The sequence below is a fragment of the Bufo bufo genome, chromosome 1 (genome assembly GCF_905171765.1).
Source record: "Bufo bufo chromosome 1, aBufBuf1.1, whole genome shotgun sequence".
Classification (NCBI taxonomy): domain Eukaryota; kingdom Metazoa; phylum Chordata; class Amphibia; order Anura; family Bufonidae; genus Bufo; species Bufo bufo.
This window is the reverse complement of record NC_053389.1, coordinates 667,069,027-667,093,558: the sequence shown is the minus strand read 5'-3', so window position 1 is coordinate 667,093,558 and position 24,532 is coordinate 667,069,027. Positions and strand designations below refer to the sequence as shown.

Genomic DNA, 24,532 nt, shown 5'->3' with positions numbered 1-24,532 from the left:
GGAATGAACCAGAAGACATGAAAGGAGCACACATAGAGGGCCACAGTATTGAATGAAGCAGTGCAATTCAGCAGTCAGCCTAAAACAATCCCTTTCCTGTATAAATACCTTCTGCTTTTCTTAATATTTCCTCCTCTCATGAAGTCCACACACAAGATGTGTTTGTTTTTTTAAAAGCTGCTTCCTTGTTGTTTAGTTTTTTACTATTCCTTCTGGCTTCAAATTTTACATTCTAGTTTATTGCTGGGGTATTTATTGCAGGTCCTAAAATATATATATATTTTGGTGTTGAATGTTTTAATCCATATTTTTTTGTTCCACCTTGCATTAATAATGATCTAATAATTATGATGATAATTATGATTTTATACGAGGGAACAGTTTATGACTCAATTTAAAAGTATATTCCAGCAATTATTCCAGCAATTATCCATTGGATAGGGGATACTGCTAGATTGGTAGAGGTATGACCAGTGGGACCCCAATGAGTACTAGAACAGGGTCTCATGTCCCCCAAGCTGCAAGTCCAGAGACAGGAGGAGTTAAATGGAGTGACAGCTGAGCTACAGGCAGTCAACTATCTCTCCACTTATCTTCTCTTGGCCGCGACCTATGGGCTGAGATAATAGGGACACAAGATGCCTGTTTTGGCACTTACATAGTAACACCGTTTGTAAGGCTGCAAAAATAACATCTGTCCGTCCAGTTCAGCCTGCTATCCTGTGAATTGATCTAGAGGAAGGCAAAAAAAAAACCCTGTGAGGTAGAAGTCAATTTTCCTCATTTTAGGGCAAAAAAATTCCTTAGCCTATAATATTATTACACTCCAGAAATACATCCAGGCCTCTCTTGAACTCTTTTAGTGAACTCACCATCACCACCTCCTCAGGCAGAGAGTTCCATAGTCTCACTGCTCTTACCGTAAAGAATCCTCTTCTATGTTTGTGTACAAACCTTCTTTCCTCCAGACGCCGAGGATGTCCCCTCGTTACAGTCCTGGATATAAATATATGATGGGAGTGATCTCTGTACTGAACCCTAATATATTTATACATACAGTAGTTATTATATCAGTCATCTCAGTTGTCTTTTTTCTAAAGTGAATAACCCTAATTTTGATAATCTTTCAGGGTACTGTAGTTGCCCCATTCCAGTTATTACTTTAGCTGCTCTCCTGCGAACCCTCTCCAGCTCTGCTATGTCTGCCTTGTTCACAGGAGCCCAGAACTCTACACAGTACTCCATGCATGCTCTGACTAGTGATTTCTAATGTGGCAGGACTATGTTTTCATCACGGGCATCTATGCCCCTTTTGATGTAACCCATAATCTTATTGGCCTTGGCAGCAGCTGCCTGACACTGTTTTCTACAGCTTAGTTTTCTGTCCAGTAAAATTCGAAAGTCCTTTTTCATGTCAGCGTTGCTCAGTGTTTTAGCATTTAGTATGTACGGGTGACTTGCATTATTCCTTCCCACGTGCATATCCTTACATTTGTCAATGTTAAACCTCATCTGCCACTTATCTGCCCAAGCCTCTAATCTATCCAGATCCATCTGTAGCAGTATACTGTCCGCTTCCGTGTCAATTACTTTACACAGTTTAATGTGATCTGCAAACATTGATATTTTACTGTGCAAGCCTTCTACAAGATCATTAATAAATATTGAAGAGAATAGGGCCCAAAACTGACCCCTGTGGTACCCCACTAGTATAAGACACAAAGAAAGTTTCTGTGCGATATCAGGAGCGGTTAAAGCAGCAGTCCCAAAAATGGAGTAAGTCCCTTCTCCAGAAAAACAACCAAAGTACATATAGATGGGTCCGCGCTAGGTTTCCACAAGCAGGCGTTTCACTCACAGGAAGATTCTATGGAGATTCTACGATGTCACCAGTGCAACTCCAATATCAATCCCGATACCGACCAGCAAAGTTTTTTTCCTTTTCAGGAGAAACAGAACATAGTGCAATACCCAGGGTGTTTAATATTCTGTAAGATTTATTGTACTTACAAACATCCATTGGTAAAAAGCTTATATAAATGCCCGACCCGGGTTTCGCCTTTGCTTTATCTGGGACGTTACAAACGGATTTTTTATCCCTCCCAACTCTTATGTCATGTGTGGGGCGTTACAAACTAGTCAGCTAAAGCTGTGTTTTTATCCCTCCCAACTCTTATGACATATCCGGTTTCCCGAATCAGGATTCATATATAATCGTATACATTCATATCGATAAAACATTCGATTATTTAAAACATTCGATTATTTAAAACATTCGATTATCTAAAATATTCGATAATTTAAAATCGCATTGTAAAATCTCAGATTTTTTATTTTTTTGTAAGTCGTATGCAGACATTACATACATATAATCGCCAACACATTGCTACATTCATGAAATAGTGTCTGACTTCAATAACACTGCCAGTATGCGTGCTCTGCGGAAAACATGGGCCACACCTATGGTGAGGCGTCACTCTGCATTATCATTTATACATATTGCGTGCAGATTGTGCTTGTAACCCAAATTCCTACATATGTGTAAACACACCTATGGCGAGGATACTATTAATATACTAAGGACCACATAAATCCCCATTACGCTAAATCATCTATTAACCCACTCTATCCTTGAACCACCTATTTTCCTACACATATTATTATGGAAGCGGCTGAATGACACTGAAAACTATCGATAACACTCAATACATGCTAACTGCCTTCATGTCCCATTCTATGTTGAGACCGTTAGGTTGTATAGTGTTTAGTTCGTATATCCATTTTGCTTCGATTTTGTTGATCTGTTGTGCCGCATCCCCACCTCTCCAATTTTTTTGTACAAGTTCGACACCAACAAATCTTAATCCTGCAGGATTCTTTTGGTGGACTCTTTTGAAGTGGGCAGATACACTGTGTGTCTCGAGGCCTCTTTTTATATTGCCTATGGGCTCACTAATCCTAGTTTTTAACTTTCTTAAGGTTCTGCCCACATATTGTAGCCTGCAGGGGCACTCTAAAACATAGCTTACTCCTGCAGACTCACATGATAGTTGCCCTCTCATGCGTAATTCATTTTGATTAGAGGAGGAGGATATGGTATTTTGGGTGCTACATTTTTTATCCATCATGGATCTATTTTTACAGGCCGAACAGAAGCCAAACCACACAAACTTATTTTTAGTGGACTTCTTAGTTTTTTCTTTTAGACAACCTCGTACTATTTTATTCCGTACAGTAGGTGCCCTTTTAAAAATGAAAGGTGGTTTATTTGGGATTAAAGGGCCAATAACCTCGTCATTCTTCAATATTCTTCAGTTCTTCCTGATTACCTGCTTAATCTTAGGACATGATGCTGAATACATGGTTTTAAATGGCCACTTGAATCTTTCAGTATTTTTCTCTCTGGCTTTTTTTATTATTCCGACATTGTTTTCACCAATTTCCCTTCTTTGGTCTTGAAGTACTTCCTCATTGTAACCCTTTTCTTTAAACCTCTTTAGAATGATATTACTCTGTGTCTCATAATCAGCCTGATGGGAGCAATTTATTTTTATGCGTTCGAACTGACTCTTGGGGACCCCTTGTAGCCATGGGTTATAATGGCAGCTGGTGGCATCAATGTAGCCATTCCTATCTGTGGGTTTGAAGAAAGTTTTAGTTGTGAGACGTTGGTTGGTGATGGATATTTCCAAATCAAGGAAGTTAACCCTGATTTTACTACTCTCTTCCGTGAATTTGATATTCCATTGATTGTTATTGATGTACTGGATAAACGCCATTAGAGAGGACTCGTCACCTTTCCAGATACACAGACAATCATCGATGTATCTTCTCTAAAGAATCAACATCCCTCCTGCTCCTATTTTTTGTATAATTGGGGTAATAATTATTTTTTCCCAATAAGACATAAAAAGATTGGCAGTGAGTGACCCAATCTGTGTGTACCGTTAATAATCACCCTCTGTTTTCTATCACTGAGCCAGTTACTTACCCACATACAGACATTTTCTCCCAGTCCAAGCATTTTCATTTTATATACTAACCTTTTATGTGGTACAGTGTCAAATGCTTTGGCAAATTTAAGATATATGAAATCCATTGACTCACCCCGGTCAAGTCTAGAATGTACGTCCTCAAAGAAACTGATTAAATTAGTTTGACATGACTGATGAGGTACTCCAAGATAGAATCTCTTAGAAAACCTTCAAACAGTTTACCCACGACAGATGTTAAAGTTACTGGCCTATAGTTTCCGGGCTCTGTTTTTGTCCTCTTTTTGAGTATTGGCATCACATTTGCTAAGCGCCAATCCTGTGGAACACTCCCTTTCAATGTAGAGTCCTTAAATATCAAAAATAAGGGTCTGTCTATAACATTACTTAATTCTCTTAGGATATGGGGGTGTATGCGATCTGGACCCGGTGATTTGACTATTTTAATCTTTTTAAGATGGCAGTTCCTAGCAGTTGAACCCCCAACAAGTTTGTAGTTATTCCCAGAAGCCCATAAATGTCCACTTCCCATAGGCCATGAATTGCCATTTCGTTCCTCCTCCCAATATAGATACTACACTTGAATTTATTTGACATTCAATTATCATATTGTGTGAATGAATCATACAGATATAATTACCTGCTCTCTAAGATTATCTAATATGAATATAAATACAATTATAGTAATTAATTTATAAAAAATCCAAATAATTATATATACATAAATACAATAATAATCCTGTGAGAGTCACTTATAGAGAAAGATTTGGGTTGTCCTTGTAGATGGTAGATAACAGTATACAATGTCAATCAGCTGCTTCTAAGGCCACCAGGATGTTGTCATGCATTAAACAAGGCATGGACTCGCGGGGCAGGGATGTAATATTACCACTTTACAAAACGTTGGTGAGGCCTCATCTGGAATATGCAGTTCAGTTCTGGGCACCAGTCCATAGAAAGGATTCCACCTTTTATTTTCCAAGGGAGCTCTGAGACATGAAATGTGGAATCTGATTGGTTGGTGGACCCCCTATGTGTAGTAACACCCTCCTCCATGTGCAAAGACACATGCAAACACTGGAAATATGGGTTATTCTGAATTGCATCACTGCTATACTTACAATACATAAAAATTCTTTCGGGCCATCTACCAAGGTCAAGGTGGCTTCTACAGATGGGAAGAGATCTAAATGTCATGTATAGTAAGAATAACAGTCATGCAGTTCACATTTATCCATGTTTCCAGTGTTTGTCGTTGCACATGGAGCAGGGTGCTATTACAGGTACTGTTTGTGTGCTTTTGCATTTCAGCTCCAGTTACATGAGAAATCAATAGTGAAAAAAAATTTGAAAGTGAAGTTAAATGTCCCTCAGAGGTCTTGTATGACCTTATGGGGGACAAAAAGTGTAAAAAAAAAAAAAGGTTTCACATGTAAAAAAAAATCCCCTATTAATTGAAAAAAAAATTAAAAAAATAATTTTTTAAATAAAATAGACATATTTGGTATTGCCGCCTCTGTTTCGGCCGGCTCTATAAATATATCACATGATCCACTCAGTCCGATAAACACCATTAAAAAAAACTGTGTAAAAAAAAAGCAATTTTTGTCACTTTACATCACAAAAAGTGCAACATCAAGGCATATGTCCCACAAAATGGTACCAAAAAAAAACATCACCTCATCCCGCAAAAAATAAGACCCCTACATAAGAAAATCGCTCAAAAAAATAAAAAAAACTATAGCTCTCAGAACATGGAGACATCAAAACATAATTTTTTTGTTTCAAAAATGCTATTATTGTATTAAAGTGAAATAAATAAAAAAAAGTATAAATATTAGGTATCGCCGCTTCCGTAACATTCAGCTATATAAAAATAGCACATGACCTAACCCCTCAGGTGAACACCGTAAAAAGAAAAAAATTAAAACAGTGCAAAAAAAAACAATTTTTTGTCACCTTACATCACAAAAATTGCAGCAACAAGCGATCAAAAAAGCATAAACCTCTCAAAAAAGTACCAATCAAACCATCACCTCATCCCGCAAAAAATTAGATCCTACCTAAGACAATCGGTCAAAAAATAAAAAAAATATTACTCTAAGACGATGGAGACACTAAAATATGATTTCTTTTTGCTTCAAAACTGCTATTATTGTGTTAAAGTAAAATAAAATATAAAAAGTAGACATATTAGGTTTTGCCGCATCCGTAACAAACTCTATAAAAATATAACATGACCTAATCCCTCAGGTAAACACCGTAAAAAAGTAAAAATAAAAACAGTGCCAAAAAAGCAATTTTTTGTCACCTAACATCACATAAAGTGCAACTCCAAGCGATCAAAAAGGCCCCCAAAATAGTACCAAACAAACTGTCACCTCATCCTGCAAAAAATGAGACCCTAACTAAGACAATCGGTTAAAAAATTAAAATATATGGCTCTCAGACTATGGAGACACTAAAATATAATTTTTTTGTTTCAAAAATGCCATTATTGTGTAAAACTTAAATAAATAAGAAAAAATACACATATTAGGTATTGCCACGTCCGTAATGATCTGCTTTATAAAAATGGCACATGACCTAACCCCTCAGGTGAACTCTATAAAAATAAATAAATAAAAACTGTGCTAAAACAACCAATTTTTTGGTCACCTTGCCCCATAAAGTGTAATAATGAATGATCAAAAAATTTTACCAATAAAAACGTCAACTCTTCCCGCAAAAAATGAGCCCCTGCACAAGACGATCGGCAGAAAAAATAAATAAAAAATGGCGTTCAGAAAATGGAGACACAAAAACAACTTTTTTTCAAAAATGCTTTATTATGTAAAATTTAAACAAACAAACAAAGTAGACATATTTGATATCTTTGCGTCTATAACAACCTGCTCTATAAAAATAGCACATGATCTATCCTGTCAGATAAATGTTGTAAAAATAAAAACAGTGCCAAAACAGCCATTTTTTGGTTACCTTGACTCACAAAAAATTTAATATAGATCAATTAAAAATCATATGTACCCCAAAATAGTACCAATAAATCTGACACATTATCCCCCAGTTTCCAAAATGGGGTTACTTTTTGGGAGTTTCTACTGTAAAGATACATCAGGGGGGCTTCAAATGGGACATGGCATCTAAAAACCAGTCCAACAAAAACTGCCTTACAAAAACCATATGGCGCTCCTTTTCTTCTGCGCCCTACCGTGTGCCCTTACATCAGTTTACGACCACATGTGGGGTGTTTCTGTAAACCGTAGAATCAGGGTAATAAATATTGAGTTTTGTTTGGCTGTTAACCCTCGATGTGTTAAAAATAATTATTAAAATGGAAAATCTGCCCAAAAAGTGAAATTTAGAAATTTGATCTCCATTTTCCTTTAATTCTTGTGGAACACCTAAAGGGTTAACAAAGTTTGTAAAATCTGTTTTGAGTAACTTGAGGGGTGTAGTTTCTACAATGGGGTCATTTGTGGAGAGATTCCACTATGTAAGCCCTACAAAGTGACTTCACACATGAACTGATACTTAAAAAGTGGGTTTTGAAAATTTTCTTAAAAATGTTTAGAATTGCTTCTAAAATTCTAAGCCTTCTAACTTCCTAAAAAAATAAAATGACATTTACAAAATGATGCCAACATAAAGTAGACATATGGGGATCATTATGTAATAAATATTTTGTGAGGTATCTGTTTTGAAAGCAGAGAAATTAAAATTTAAAAAATTGCTAATTTTTCTAAACTTTTGGTAAATTTGGGATTTTTTCATAAATAAAGCTGAAATATATTGACTCAAATTTATGACTATCATGAAGTACAATGTGTCACGAGAAAACAATCTCAGAATGGCTTGGATAAATAAAAATGTTCCAAAGCTATTACCACGTAAAGTGACACATGTCAGATTTGCAAAATTAGGCATGGTCAGGAAGGGGGTAAATGGCCCGGTCGGGAAGTGGTTAAAGTGTAAATACCATTCTATTTTTATTTGTGTAATGTGTAGGGGCAGTGATGCTGACCATTTTTGTAATATATTTTAATTACTGAAATCTCACATTTCTATTATAAAAATAACTCTAAAGTGGCCCATTTTGAGCCTTAGCAACGCTCCTCTGTCTTCTGTTTACATAAAGCTAGAATCTACAGTGCCCCGAATGTTGTGAGCTTTGTATGCCCATGAGAGGATAGTCTGTTAGTGTAGGTTCCTATCTGCAGAAGCCACCTTGCAATTGGTAGATCGTACTGACAAAAATGTCCTCAAAGAGCTTCTAATTTTCATTTATTGTAAGTATGGCAGTAATGCAATTCAGAATAACCCATGTTTCCAGTGTTTGCATGTGTCTACATGTAGTGCTTGTTCTCTAGACTCATTATTGTCTTCAAAAATACAGTGCCTTGCAAAAGTATTCACCCCCCTTGACTTTTTTCATGTTTTGGTGCCTCACAAACTGGAATTAACATGGATTGTTTGAGAATTTACATTATTTAATTTACAGAGCATGCCTATAACTTTGAAGATGTTTTTTTTTTCTTTATTGTGAAGCAAACAACAAATAGGACAAACTAACAGAAAAAGTCAATGTGCATAACTATTCACCCCCCTAAAGTCAACACTTTGTAGAGCCACCTTTTGCGGCAATCACAGCTCAAAGTCTCTATGAGCTTGCCACATCTTACCACTGGGATTTTTGCCCATTCCTCCTTGCAAAACTGTTCCAGATCCTTCAAGTTGGATGGTTTGCGCTTGTGAACAGCAATCTTTAAGTCTGACCACAGATTTTCTATTGGATTAAGATCTGGGCTTTGACTTTATGGAGCGTACGGCTTATTGTCATCCTATGTACAGATACTCCAGTCTCTGCTATGGAACTCTGCAGCTCCTCCAGGGTTACCTTAGGTCTCTGTGCTGCCTCTCTGATTAATGCCCTCCTTGCCCGGTCAGTGAGGTTTGGTGGGCGGCCATCTCTTGGCAGGTTTGCTGTTGTGCCATGTTCTTTACATTTGGTTATGATAGATTTGATGGTGCTCCTGGGGATCATCAAAGATTTGGATATTTTTTATAACCTAACCCTGACTTGTACTTCTCAACAACATTGTCCCTTACTGGTTTGGCGAGTTCCTTGGTCTTCATGGCAGTGTTTGGTTAGTGATGCCTCTTGTTAGGTGTTGCAGCCTCTGGGGCCTTTCAAAAAAGGTGTGTATATGTAATGACAGATTATGTGACACTTAGATTGCACATAGGTGAACATCATTTCACTAATTATGTGACTTCTGAAGGTAATTGGTTGCACCAGAGCATTTTATGGGCTTCCTAACAAAGGGGGTGAATACATACGCACATGCCAATTTTCTGTTTTCTATTTCTAAACAATAGTTTCATTTGTGCTCGGATCGGCTCATGCTGAGAGGGTACCCTACCTAAGCCTATACTCCACCCCCCCAACCTAGAAGCAGCAGAGTTATGCCGGAACTGCTTATCGAAGGGTAGCCTAAAGGGGGCTACCCCAATGATGACACCTGAAAGAAGGGAGGGCTCCTGGGTGGGTTGAAATCGTTCGAACCGACAAGTGGGGGGAGGAGGGCCAGGTTTAAATAGTGAACGCCCCGCCTCCCCTCACACAAATGCGGCACTCTTAATTGCCTACCACTTGTGCTCGGATCGGCTCATGCTGAGAGGGTACCCTACCTAAGCCTATACTCCACCCCCCCCAACCTAGAAGCAGCAGAGTTATGCCGGAACTGCTTATCGAAGGGTAGCCTAAAGGGGCCAAAAGAACCATGCATAGGAGTTAGAAAACTTGATAACAGAAACTACAGACCAAAACTCGAAAGCCAATGATATTTCGTATAAGGATCCGGGATATTACGCATGGAACACGCGGAACTGCGACGACCCAACCGTTTGATGACATGTACTGGCACCTTATGCATGGACGCCGCCGCTGCCGCGCCCATGCGGAAGGAATGTCCTGTGATCCAGCGAGGACCGACCCCTGAACCTGTCAACTAACCTGAATGTACTTAAGGCCGCGGTGGTTAGCCGGGCATTGCCTAGTTCGAGTACCGGAGAACATGCCGCTTGGACTAAATACTACGCAGCCAAGCCTCCAAGGCCTGCACCGGACACCATCTGCTGTCCGTGGGAAAGTATCTGACCGCCACTGGTTGCCCCGGCCGTGACGTCTTGGACGAGGCCAAGGTGAGGACATAGATGGACCCGCGCCGGATGAGCTGACCTTTCCGCAGGCACCCAGCCAGCTTATTGGTGCCCATGAGCTCGCCTGACCTGAGGAATCCATGGAAAGCCAGGTACAAGGCTGTTTCTACCAGAGCGCTAACCTGCGGCCCGAACGGTTTGCCCCTGCAGTTTGCCTGTCACGGCCTGAACAAGCTACCGGTAAATGGCTGACGCCCATGTCGTTTCACAACAGACATCTTGCGCAAACCCTTCAACGCCGCTTTGATCCGGTGGGCGGAGAAGAGTGACAGTAGGTCCGGATGTAGCCTGTACCAATGGTGCTGAATACCTGCCATGTATAGTTAACAATGCTATAGGACAGGTTTAATTGAGAGTGGCAAAAACCCCGACAAAACCCAATAGGTGAGTGATAGGCCCCCGGCCAGCGGCCGGGTAGGTGTTCTCATATCTCTGAAACAGGCGCCAAGCTGTCTTGTAAGCCCTCAGAGTATTACTGGCCAAGGAATTGGCCATCAGTCTCTTAGCTATGGTGAGATGGGAGACTAGTCCCAGCGCAGCTGGGCCTGGTGAGGAATTTTTTTTTTTTTTTACCTCCATGCGTGAGAGACTCTAATGGCGGAGTCCTGTGTGTAAACCTAAAGCGGAGAAGCCATGCGTGAGAGACTAATGGCGGAGCCATGCGTGAGAGACTAATGGCGGAGTCATATGTGTAACCTAAAACGGGGAAGCCATGCGTCAGAGACTCTAATGGCGGAGTCATATGTGTAAACCTAAAACGGAGAAGCCATGCGTGAGAGACTCAGATGGCGGAGTCATATGTGTAACCTAAAACGGGGAAGCCATGCGTGAGACTCTAATGGCGGAGACATATGTGTGAACCTAAACGGAGAAGCCATGCGTGAGAGACTAATGGCGGAGTCATATGTGTAACCTAAAACGGAGAAGCCATGCGTGAGAGACTCTAATGGCGGAGTCATATGTGTAAACCTAAAACGGAGAAGCCATGCGTGAGAGATTCTAATGGTGGAGTCAAATGTGCCAACCTAAAACGGAGAAGCCAGGAGTGAGATACTAATGGCGGAGTCGTATGTGTAAAACTCACACGGAGAAGCCATGCGTGAGAGACTCTAATGGCGGAGTCATATGTGTAACCTAAAACGGGGAAGCCATGCGTGAGAGACTCTAATGGCGGAGTCATATGTGTAAACTTAAAACGGAGAAGCCATGCGTGAGAGACTCATATGGCGGAGTCATATGTGTAACCTAAAACGGGGAAGCCATGCGTGAGACTCTAATGGCGGAGACATATGTGTGAACCTAAACGGAGAAGCCATGCGTGAGAGACTAATGGCGGAGTCATATGTGTAACCTAAAACGGAGAAGCCATGCGTGAGAGACTCTAATGGCGGAGTCATATGTGTAAACCTAAAACGGAGCAGCCATGCGTGAGAGATTCTAATGGCGGAGTCATATGTGCCAACCTAAAATGGAGAAGCCAGGCGTGAGAGACTAATGGCGGAGTCGTATGTGTAAAACTCACACGGAGAAGCCATGCGTGAGAGACTCTAATGGCGGAGTCATATGTGTAACCTAAAACGGGGAAGCCATGCGTGAGAGACTCTAATGGCGGAGTCATATGTGTAACCTAAAAAGGAGAAGCCATGCGTGAGAGACTCTAATGGCGGAGTCATATGTGTAAACCTAAAACGGAGAAGCCATGCGTGAGAGACTCTAATTGCGGATCCGTATGTGTAAAACTAACACGGAGAAGCCATGCGTGAGAGACTCAGATGGCGGAGTCATATGTGTAAACCTAAAACGGAGAAGCCATGCGTGAGAGACTCAAAATTTTTTTATTTTTTTTTTTATTTTCACTATCAACCACTTAAGCAGCTCCCGTATGGGCACAGCTCTGAGTACGAGCATGAAGAGCATGGTATAACGCAGATCACCTGCATGGACTAACTAACATCCTGTGCCTAAATAACCCCCTTGGAACCTTATGTACGGCCGGCAGCAGGAAGCCAGCCACCGCCTATGATCTGCTCCCTCTGACCGAGCCTAGTACTCCTTCCCCTGATCCCTGCCTACCTAACGGCACGGCGGCCCGTGCCAGACTTTATTGAAGATGAGGAGCCTTACCCCCCAGCCGCGTGGGGAGCTCACGCTGCTCCCTGGCAGAATGCACCAGTGCGGGGGAGCCCCCCTCCTCAGCTAGGGCCGACCCACCGCCAGCTGGACACTCGTACCGCGTGGGGAGCAGCGCCACTCCCTGGCAATGTGCACTGGATCAGAGGGAGCCCTTCCTTTACCGTGGGCCCCGGCCCCCGCTGGTTTGAACCGTGTGCCGCGTGAGGAGCCGCACAGCTCCCTGGCATTGTGCGCCGGTGAGGGAGTGCCCCCCCTCACCTAGGGGCTGGTTATTGTGACTGGAACCCGCTGGGAGACTGAAGCCTAACTGGACCTACCTGTGACCGTGAAGGCTGACCTCCCAGGCCGTGGCTGACCCACGTGCGTAGTCATGACGCAACTACCCGTAGATGCCCACCCAGTGCCTGTAGTTAACGGGAGTGCGACCGAGTCTGTGGATGTGACCGACTAGCCCCTGTAGTCGTGAGGGGACCCTACATCGAGAGTAGCGGTAACGGACCACTGTTGACATGAGACTAATGCCTGCAGTCGTGGCCGGTCTTAATAATGAGTCTGTAGTCGTAACGGATTTGTGCCTGCAGTCGTGGCAGGGCTTAAGAGCGGGTCTGTAGTCGTGACAGACTGATGCCTGCAGTCGTGGCAGGGCTTTATAACGGGTCTGTAGTCGTGACAGACTGATGCCTGCAGTCGTGGCAGGACTTTATAACGAGTCTGTAGTCGTGACAGACTGATGCCTGCAGTCGTGGCAGGGCTTTATAACGGGTCTGTAGTTGTGACAGACTGTTGCCTGCAGTCGCGGCAGGGCTTTAGAGTGGGTCTGTAGTCATGACAGACTGATGCCTGCAGTCGTGGCAGGGCTTTATAAGGAGTCTGTAGTCGTGACAGACCTGGCAAAGCAACATTCCTATCTATACCATTATTATTATTTTTCTCTTTTTTTTCTTTTTCTTTTCCCCCCCACCAAAGGCCACGACTGTAGGCGCCACCCTGTAAGAGATGCGCCAGAGGCCTGGACATAATAGTCCACCATCCCCGTCCCCCAAGCCTATGCAGGAGAAAAGAGGGGGTTGGCCCCCGCATGCACCACCCCTGACTCACCTGGCGGCCATGACAGCCACGAACCCCACAGTATCGTAAGTTAGCCCACCACCTGTGGACCTGAATAACCAAGGACAGACGTGTGAGTGAGCGCACGCCGGCTGGGCGACCCTTCACTCATGCCACCGCTCCCTAGCTAACCACCCGATTATTGTGACTGCGCCCGAACCAACCCCCAACCCCCTGACTGACCGTATGGGCTTACGGGCGGCCCGGCTGCGTGCGCAAAGTGACGTGGCCAGCCCCCCTCCTTGAAGCCCTCTTTATATTTGATCCTTGAACATATTCCAAATTTATTTTATTTTTTTTATTTTTTTTTTTTTTTTTTATACTCCTGCCTTAGTACCTAGCCACTGTGCCTGAGCAGAGGAGCCCTGCACCTGGACTGCAGTACCAGTATGGGCCTGTAGGTGTCGCCCTCTATCAAGCCAGGACCTGCTGGAGTGCAGCAAGCCAGTGATTCCCTTATAGGTTAGAATTAACCATTGAAATCATAACTTGTTATACAGTGCACATGTCTGAGTATCTGCTTATCTTGTCTTGCCTGAGTTTGGCGCAGTAAAGAAGACGAGTTTATTCTGCAGCGGATTCCTAGACATGACTGAAAGTCACATAAGCATGTCCACCTTCACTGCCTCGCTAATTGTAATTACCAGGAGAACGTGCATCAGGATCGGCTGTGAGGGATTTGCGCTCCGCCATGTGGAACATTGCATCCCGTGCCCACCGCTATCGACTATTTGTACAGGGAAAGCCGCGGCGTATTAATCGCCTATAGGTTTCGGCTTCTGCCCCCTGATCCTGCAGCTGGACCTCCGCTTACTGATTGCAGCTAATGAATAGATCCCTGTGTGAGCGGACGGCGTTTTCCTCTACGGCGGAACGAATGTTTATGTTCTGATACGGGAGTGAGTGATATATAACGCTGCGTCGTGGAGCCGACGGCCGGCGTGACCGATGCTCAGGGTATGCGAGCGGACGTCGTGACCCGTCGCTGCTGAGCCACAGGTGAGGGGTGCCCGCCTGGGGGACACTGCATGTGGGAGCGGGGGTGCTTAGCGCAGGGCCTGGAGCAGATCGGGGTGCCTGTCTCGGGGTGCCGGAAGCGATCGGGAGTGCAGGCAGTCTCCAGCGCAGCTGGGGACCGGCGGCACGCTGGCCGCCCCACATGTTATACATAGCGAGACGGGTGTGCAAGCCACCCTGCCTACCTAATCACCGTAGCGACGAGCCCGACGCAGCTGATCCCCCGATCCTCCAGTGACGCACGCCCTTCTCTGGCACCAACCCACAAGCCGATTCGAAATCGTTCGAACCGACAAGTGGGGGGAGGAGGGCCAGGTTTAAATAGTGAACGCCCCGCCTCCCCTCACACAAATGCGGCACTCTTAATTGCCTACCACTTATATATTTTTCTCATTTCACTTCACCAACTTAGACTATTGTGTTCTGATCCATCACATAAAATTCAGATTAACAAAACATTGAACTTAAGGCTGTAATGAAACAAAACATGAAAAAAGCCAAGGGGGTGAATACTTTTGCAAGGCACTGTATATAGCATATTTTTTGGATTATAAGATGCACATTTTTCCCTTAAAAGTGTGTGGAAGTGGTCAATGAGGCCAAACACACTGCTAAAGAAACACTTGAGTGTTTTAAGGGGAAACATGTAAATGTGATGGAATGGCCTAGTCAAAGCCCAGATCTTAATCCAATAGAAAATCTGTGGTCAGACTTAAAGATTGCTGTTTACGAGCGCAAACCATCCAACTTGAAGGAGCTGGAGCAGTTTTGCAAGGAGGAATGGGTAAAAATCCCAGTGGTAAGATGTGGCAAGCTCATAGAGACTTATCCACAGCGACTTGGAGCTGTGATTACCGCAAAAGGTGGCTCTACAAAGTGTAGTATCTAAACTGTATTCGCCGTATGGACTGTCTGACGTCACAGGGTCATGTGACATTCAAAGCCTCATTTTGAAAGTGAAAATGCACCCCACCCTAAACACCATCATTAGGATTAGTTATTATTATTTTTGTATTATATTATGAATCTTTATTACCTCAGTGCTTTGGATGTAGATACTACCCTTCTGGTACATCCCACGTCTGCTTCAAATCCACGTGATTCTAGCATGTCATGTTCTCTAGTGACGTCAAAGTGTCCTTAACGTGCATGGAGTTTAGACTCTACCTTTTTGGAACCCCAATATCAGTCTCATAGGAATAAATAGAGTAACTGACTTCCCCTCTACACATAAGACACTGGGGGAGATTTATCAAAATTGGTGTAAATGAAAACTGGCTTAGTTGCCCATAGCAACCAGATTCCATCTTTCATTTTTCAAAGGAGCTGTGAAAAATATAAGGTGGAATCTGATTGGTTGCTATAGGCAACTAAGCATGTTTTCTTTTACCACAGTTTTGATAAATCTCCCCCACTGTGTCAGTTGGAGAGTAACAGTGTCGGTCACATGACACAGCTGAGGATCAGAACAAAGTGGATACCTCACAACTACAGAGATTACCTTCACTACAATTTACATCATTACAGGCCAGAGAATACAAATTTTTGTGGCAGTGCTTCTTTAAAGGGGTTCTAAGGATATAATCACACAGTCAGGTTTCTGCATGCAGTTCTGGAAGTCATAATTAGGAATGAATCCTAAAAGGAGATATACAGTTGCAAGAAAAATTATGTGAACCCTTTGGAATGATATGGATTTCTGCACAAATTGGTCATAAAATGTGATCTGATCTTCATCTAAGTCACAACAATAGACAATCACAGTCTGCTTAAACTAATAACACACAAAGAATTAAATGTTACCATGTTTTTATTGAACACACCATGTAAACATTCACAGTGCAGGTGGAAAAAGTATGTGAACCCTTGGAATTAATAACTGGTTGAACCTCCTTTGGCAGCAATAACTTCAACCAAACGTTTCCTGTAGTTGCAGATCAGACGTGCACAACGGTCAGGAGTAATTCTTGACCATTCCTCTTTACAGAACTGTTTCAGTTCAGCAATATTCTTGGGATGTCTGGTGTGAATCGCTTTCTTGAGGTCATGTCACAGCATCTCAATCAGGTTGAAGTCAGGACTCTGATTGGGCCACTCCAGAAGGCGTATTTTCTTCTGTTTAAGCCATTCTGTTGTTGATTTACTTCTATGCTTTGGGTCGTTGTCCTGTTGCAACACCCATCTTCTGTTGAGCTTTAGCTGGTGGATAGATGGCCTTAAGTTCTCCTGCAAAATGTCTTGATAAACTTGGGAATTCATTTTTCCTCCGATTATAGCAATCCGTCCAGGCCCCGACGCAGCAAAGCAGCCCCAAACCATGATGCCCCCACCACCATACTTCACAGCTGGGATGAGGTTTTGGTGTTGGTGTGCTGTGCCTTTTTTTCTCCACACATAGTGTGTGTTTCTTCCAAACAACTCAACTTTGGTTTCATCTGTCCACAGAATATTTTGCCAGTACTGTTGTGGAACATCCAGGTGCTCTTGTGCAAATTGAAAACGTGCAGCAATTTTTTTGGACAGCAGTGGCTTCCTCTGTGGTATCCTCCCATGAAATCCATTCTTGTTTAGTGTTTTACGTATCGTAGATTCACTAACAGGGATGTTAGCATATGCCAGAGACTTTTGTAAGTCTTTAGCTGACACTCTAGGATTCTTCTTCACCTCATTGAGCAGTCTGCGCTGTGCTCTTGCAGTCATCTTTGCAGGACGGCCACTCCTAGGGAGAGTAGCAGCAGTGCTGAACTTTCTCCATTTATAGATAATTTGTCTTACCATGGACTGATGAACAGCAAGGCTTTTGGAGATACTTTTATAACCCTTTCCAGCTTTATGCAAGTCAACTATTCTTAATCGTAGGTCTTCTGAGAGCTCTTTTGTGCAAGGCATCATTCATATCAGGCAATGCTTCTTGTGAAATGCAAACCCAGAACTGGTGTGTGTTTTTTATAGGGCAGGGCAGCTGTAACCAACACCTCCAATCTCATCTCATTGATTGGACTCCAGTTGACTGACACCTCACTCCAATTAGCTCTTAGAGATGTCATTAGTCTAGGGGTTCACATACTTTTTCCACCTGCACTGTGAATGTTTACATGGTGTGTTCAATAAAAACATGGTAACATTTAATTCTTTGTGTGTTATTAGTTTAAGCAGACTGTGATTGTCTATTGTTGTGACTTAGATGAAGATCAGATCACATTTTATGACCAATTTGTGCAGGAATCCATATCATTCCAAAGGGTTCGCATACTTTTTCTTGCTACTGTATAAGTATAAGGGCTCATGCAAATCGTATATCCGCAAAATACGGATACTGGCTGTGTGCATTCTGCAGAACAGAATGTTATAGCCTCCATAGAACTGTCCTATCCTTGTCCGTGATATGGACAAGAATACGAGATGTTCTATTTTTTTGTGGGTGCCACGGAACAGACATATGGATGCAGACAGCACACAATCTTGAATGGGTCCGCATCCGACCTGCAAAAAATGCATATCGGCCCTAAAGGACATACAACAACTTCTCCTCTTTTTTATTTTCACTCCTGCTTTTGGTATCTAAAATTACATGCATAAATCTGACCGTGTGGCCGTACCCTAAGAGATAATCAAAAAATTTCAGACAAGCCATAAAATAAAATTTATAAAAATGTAGTGCAGGACTGGTTCTCCTGACACTGTTGGTTTAAAAACAGCAGTAGTGACGTTCCTGGAGACAGCAGATGACCACTACAGTCAATCACTGTCCTCAGTGATAAACCTTAAAGGGAACCTGTCACCAGGATTTTGGGTATAGAGCTGAGGACATGGGTTGCTAGATGGCCGCTAGCACATCCCTAATACCCTGTCCCCATAGCTCTGTGTGCTTTTTATTGTGTAAAAAAAACTATTTGATACATATGCAAATTAACTGGAGATGAGTCCTGTACATGAGATGAGTCAGAGACAGGACTCATCTCCAGTTAATTTGCATATGTATCAAATCGTTTTTTTTTTTACACAATAAAAGCACACAGAGCTATGGGGACTGGGTATTGCGGATGTGCTAGCGGCCATCTAGCAACCCATGTCCTCAGCTCTATACACAAAATCCTGGTTCCCTTTAAAGGCACTCAGTATCCTCAGCGGTGCCCTTCTAGATCCGTCCATGGATGGACCAGACAGAATCAGGAAAAAGTAAGCTAGAAATTGCAGATCCTGAAATCAATCCAACCGGAAAAACCAAGGACAAAGTCAAAATAAAACCAGAACATTATCTATGATAAGCAATCAAGAAATGATTAATACAAATCAGAGGGTTAGAACTGTTGCATAGGCATCGAATGTATGAGTGACAATGTGTTCATATTTCAATCTGTTCATTCTCTTTCAGACATTGCAAATGTCTTCTGTCACAATCTGCTCCAACCACAAATCAGTAGGTCAAAATTACAGCGTGTGGCTTCCTTATTGCAATATTAAAATCTGTAATGTTACGTGGTGACCACCCTAGGTTATGTCTATGATGGTTACAGTTGAGTAAGGAGTTTTTTTTACATGATTACATAAGGGATTACTTGTATTCCTATTTATCAAAATAACACACTGAAACCATTCATATCATTAGCTTCAAGCAAAATATCCCAAACGCATAGAAATTTGTATCAATGATCCCTAAGAATATGATCAATGATGGTTTTCATGTTCTGCCATGATCTGCTGATTCTAGTAGATGGCCTACAACAGTGTCAACATAACAGATCCGGTCTGCAATAGTGCCAATATAGCAGAACTAGCTGCACCAATCGCATGACACAGTTGGTGTACGGCAATGCTCATAACAAAAAATGCACGCAACAGTAGAAGAAGGAAGGAGTTCCTATCTGTATTTCAACCACTTAATATAAGTAACTATCCTTCATGGGATATGGATTTGAATTGTTATATTTGGAACAATGGCTAATATATTTGGTCTTATACATTATGCTTTGATACAAGCAGTTCTATATACCGATCACCCATAACATTATACCACCTAAAAGCCTAATATTGTGTGGGTGCCCCTCATGCTGCTAAAACAACTCTGACCCATCAAGGCATGGACTCCATAAGACCTCTGTAGCTGTCTGGTTGTATCTGACACCAGGATATTAGCATCAGATCCTGTAAGTTGCAAAATGGGGCTTCCATGGATCAAACCAATTTATTTACATTTTCTTTGTCATGTTCCTGAAATCATTCCTGAGCAATATTGTGGAGGGGCAAGGGAGCATTATCCTGCTAAAAGAAGAAACAGCTGTTAGGAAATACCACTGCCACGAGGCGAAGTACCTGTTCTGCGACAATGTTTAGGTAGGTGGTACATGTCAAAGTAACATTTACATGAATGCTAGGACCTAAGGTTTCCCAGCAGAACATTGCTCAGAGCATTATGCTTCCTCTGCCTTCTTGCCTTTTTCTCACAGTACATCCTGGTGCTATCTGTGCCCCAGGTAAGTCACACACATGTGCCCAGCCATCCACATGATGAAAAAGAGAAGGTGATTTATCAGACCAGACCACCTTGTTCCATTGCTCTATTGAGTGCCCATTGTACTCCCTTTTGAAGTATACATGGGTCAGCATAGCCTGTGCTTATGCAGCCCAGAGGGAGAAAGCTGTGATGTAAACAAAGAAGAAAGACAATAGCAGCACTACCGTATATTTCCAAGTAGTTCGAATAAGTGGTGGTGCTCGCAGTGTTGGACCCTGGCCCTAGGGACTTAGCCTACAATCCCAAAAAAGAAACTGCAGTACTCCTTGTCTCTTTTTATGGTGGTGGTTTATTCACAAAGTAAGGTCCAACGTTTCGACTACATATAGTCTTTTTCAATCTTGAGTAGCCGAAACATCTCATCTTGCTTGGTAAAAAAAAACACCACCATAAAAAGAGACAAGGTGTACTGCAAACTGTGATGTATTCTGGCACCTTTCTGTCATAGCCAACATGAACATATTCAGCAATTTGTACTGCAGTAGCTCTTCTGCAGGACAGGGCCTGATGGGTTAGCCTTCGCTCTCTTCATGTATCACTGAGTCTTGGGAACCCATTACTCTGTTAATGGTTCACCAGATATCCTCCTTGGACCACTTTAGGTAGGTACTAACCACTACATAATAGGAATGCCCCACAAGACCTGCTGTTTTGGAGATGCTTTAACCCATTCATCTAGCATTCATAATTTGGTCATTGTTTAAGTCGTTCAGGCCTTACACTTGTCAATTTTACCTACATACAACAGATCAACTTTAAGAACTAATGCATCTCATTCTTTGGCAGGTGTCAGTGTCACAAGATATTCAATGTTATTCACTTCACCTGTCAGTGGCTTTAATCAAGAAGAATATAAACTCCAGTTTATGCGATGTGAAAAATTTCATTTAATCGGAAAAGCGGTAAATAATATACTTGACGTTTCGGCCACAATCCGGCCTTCATCAGACTGTTACCGCTAGAGGGACTGCTCGGGTGGCGGGCGTTGCTTCAGGAATTGCAGACTAAGTTCTGCCAAAGGTAATGGTGACGCCTCAGTGGTTTTAATGTTATCACTAATCTGTGCATACTTTTAATCAATTTCAATGTCACTAGAGCAAGGATATTTTAACAAATGAGCCTGTGTAGTGCCATGTGGACTAGCAGAGAGGATTGGTGTCACAAAATTACATGTATATGATCCCTATCCCTTCCAGGAAATAATCACATTCCTACATTTCTAAATGAGACACTGCTTCAGACAAATGATTTTACATCTCGATCTGAGTTGCGTTTCATCATCTTTCAAGATAAAATTCAACACTTTCATATTTGTTTGAGTTGGTAATTACAGTGTTACTTAGCACAGCTTTGGTCTCTAGGTGGACTTCATCTTGAAAGCCAGAATGGTTTGCCATCCCACATCCCTGCTGTGTAACCCATACTTATCCCATCTTTCTGTCCTCTAAGTGCACTCATATGACCTCTCAAATTATAGCTTTAAGATCTCTGTTGACTTCCAAAGGTTTCTAAGCACCTACCACACTGTGCTGGCAGATCCTGTTGTCAAGATCTTAACTGTGGAGATCTGAGCATTAAAAATAAATCCTCTCATTCCATGTAGCTGCCTTGTTATTATTACCATGCTGTCTCCAGTCCACTCAAGCTGCATGGCATGTATTGCCTACGAGTCAACAGCACGATCACATAATCTGCCAGTAGTAAATGCACACTCTATTAACATGCTTCTTTCATGAGTCTATATCACCAATGCTGAGGTCTAAAGTAATGTGGATGGAACAGTTCTTGGTAGTTACTACAATCACAGCCTTGGGGCCATAGGTTTCACAGTTAACTGCTGTCTGCTTTACCTATGTTCTGTTTCAGTTCATTTCCCCCAGGATCTCAGAAACTAATAGTTTAATTGGTTTTCTGGCCATCCAGGTTAGACTTTGGTGGGACTGGTCGACCATCTAAAGCATATGGGACCTTCCATGGTGGCGGATGTTGGATGAGAAAAGGATCAGCAGTTGGACTTCAACTTGCCAGATCCTTTTGGCTGCTGCCAGAAGGGTCTGGCAAGAGGCTCACTTCCTTCTCCCCATACATGCATGCTCAGCCGAGCGTGCCGTCTTTCCCAGATTTTTATCCCTTGTGGGCAGAGTCCTCTCTCCCTCTGTACCAGTTTGTTAGTTAGTTTGTTCTCATATTATTATTTCTGTAAACCCCTTTTGATATCTACACTGCCTCGTCATTAATGATGCTTTAAAATAATGCGTATTGGAGAAAGCTAACTAATGTGTACGTCCAGCCTTCGTGAGTATGTGGGTGTCTGAGATTAGTATATCAGATTGTGAGCCTGTGTGGTCCCAGGGGCTGATGTGATAGAGTGCATTCTCTGTACACCACTTTGGAGTATGTTGGCACTTTATAAAGAATGGGTAATACAATAAATAGTCAACATGGCCGCATATATAACTGGCATCATTTTATTAGCACTATTAAATTACACGCTAGAGGAACCAGATGGCATGACCTATAAACCGATTACACACTGGGATGTCCTCTAACAATAGGAATGAATACAATAGGAGTGTAATATTGATTCTTACCTGATGCCTGGGACCATTGGGAATTCTGCAGCCTCCGAAACTTTCCCCCTTCTTCCATTCCATAGTGTTCTGGCTTGCAGCTAATAATACTGCAGACTTGCAGAGATTATTCCTCTGGCATTTAGTCACAGTTGTGTAGTCTCATTTCTAGAGAAGCAGTGACGCTGGCATCTCTTGCTAAGTTCTGCATTACAAATATTAGCAACCTGCTGCCACCAAGCACCGGTGCCCTGATAAGTCCTGTGGGCAAGAGGTGGTGAGGGGTTCTAAGTGCAGGATATTCCACATCGACAGCCGCAGTAAGAAGAATTCAAGACTCTGAGGGAGAAAAAAAACTTGACAGACCAGTGTTAATTCAATTTTGAAGCCACTCCTTCTTCTCTCATAGCTTGTCTAGATCATAAAACCAGAGGCAAGGTCACCAGGCAACCAGATCTCACGTCACTGTGGCAATAAAGTCAGCAGCTCCTGTCCAGTGTGTTACCTGCAGTGTAGACATGCTGCTCTCTTATCTCTGCAGTTATTCCCCTCTCTGTACTGGATGAGGGCTGTCTAATGTTTAGCTGTCATTTTATGGAGGAGTGTCTCACTTGTTGGACTGTGAACTTGGACTCCTGGCTGTGAAATACATCCAGTACACTATCGATACTGGCAGTAGACATTGAACCCTATGGACTATATAAAATGATTTACATCTCTGACTCCTAGATAATATGTATATATTCAGGGTAGGCTCAGGGAGAAAACAAAGGAGATTGAAATAGTTACAGCATGAAAATGATTATCTTAAAGAAAACTTCTAGCATGGTGGCAATATCTGTTCTTCTGCCCTTTCCTCTAGCCTTGTCCGAAAGAGGAAAAAAAATACTCCCTATTCCAGCATGGAAAAATACCCTGCCATTCTCTCTGAGATTGGCACGTTGGTGAGTTGTCAGTAATACAAATTTCCAACACTTAAAGGGGTTTTGGACTGGTAGGTCATCAATATCTGATCGGTGGGGGTCCAACTCCCAGCACCTCCACTGATCAGCTGTGGAGATCAGAAAAGTTCCTTTTCATAGAACACCAACCACATCGCCATGTGGTATTGCAGCTCAGTCTCATTCACTTGAATGGGACTGAGCTTCAGAAAGGTCATGAGACTGTTAAAAAGGCAGCAGCACTGGCCTGATTGCTGTTGTCCTAGCTGGAACTAATCTGATCAGATATTGATGAGCTATCCTGAGAATAGGTCGTCAATATTTAAGTCCTGGACAACCCATTTAACATAGAAGGTGATCATGTTGGTCTTCACAGATGTTGGTCCAGTGGCTGACTTTAGGTATGGCCCAACAAGCGTAGCACTGTAGTAATTATTCAATGTTAAGTAAATAAATATTAATTTTTTTTCCCTAAGACTCACTTTCATCAGGTCCTTGTTTATTGGAACTAACATATTCCAGAGTAGTAATTCATTCATTCAACCAATCTGTCACTTGTAGTGCTCAGAAGTACCTTACATAGTTAATACAGTTAAAAAAAAGACATAAGTCCATAAGTTCAACCAAAGGATCGGTGGGATGTGAATTTTAGAAAAAGGGGAGTGAGACGCAGATTTCTACACATTTTCATAAGCATTAATGTCATTTACTTTTAAGAAGTCATCGAAGCTCTTTTTAAAAGTGTCCATTGTTCCTGTTGTGACCACGTCCTGAGGTATACTATGCCATAGATTCACAGTTATTATGTGCCTATTCCATGAGAGAACAATTTATATTAAACCAATATTTTTTTTACTAATTAAATATTTACACATAAATATATTTTTTTGTTTTTCATTTGTCTATTTTCTGATTGTATTTTTTTTATTCTATTTTCTGTTCAAGATTTTGGGGTGGCCATCTTGCCTGAGATGCTTCGGTGAGGTGTGAATAGCAGTTCAGATGGATGTGTAGTGTCCCAATCCGTGTTGGAAG

At 42.1% G+C, this 24,532-nt stretch overlaps 1 protein-coding gene across 1 annotated transcript in view; it reads right to left on the bottom strand.

Moving 5' to 3' along the window:
- LOC120985855 (high affinity cAMP-specific and IBMX-insensitive 3',5'-cyclic phosphodiesterase 8A-like) overlaps positions 1 to 23,038 on the bottom strand; it is a 331,567-nt gene extending 308,529 nt beyond the window's left edge. Inside the window, exon 1 of the mRNA XM_040414049.1 lies at positions 22,578 to 23,038. Within this exon, the coding sequence (XP_040269983.1) occupies positions 22,578 to 22,640 (63 nt within the window). The 5' untranslated portion in view covers positions 22,641 to 23,038. The remainder of the gene's footprint in view (positions 1 to 22,577) is intronic.
- Between the last annotated feature and the right edge of the window lie 1,494 nt (positions 23,039 to 24,532).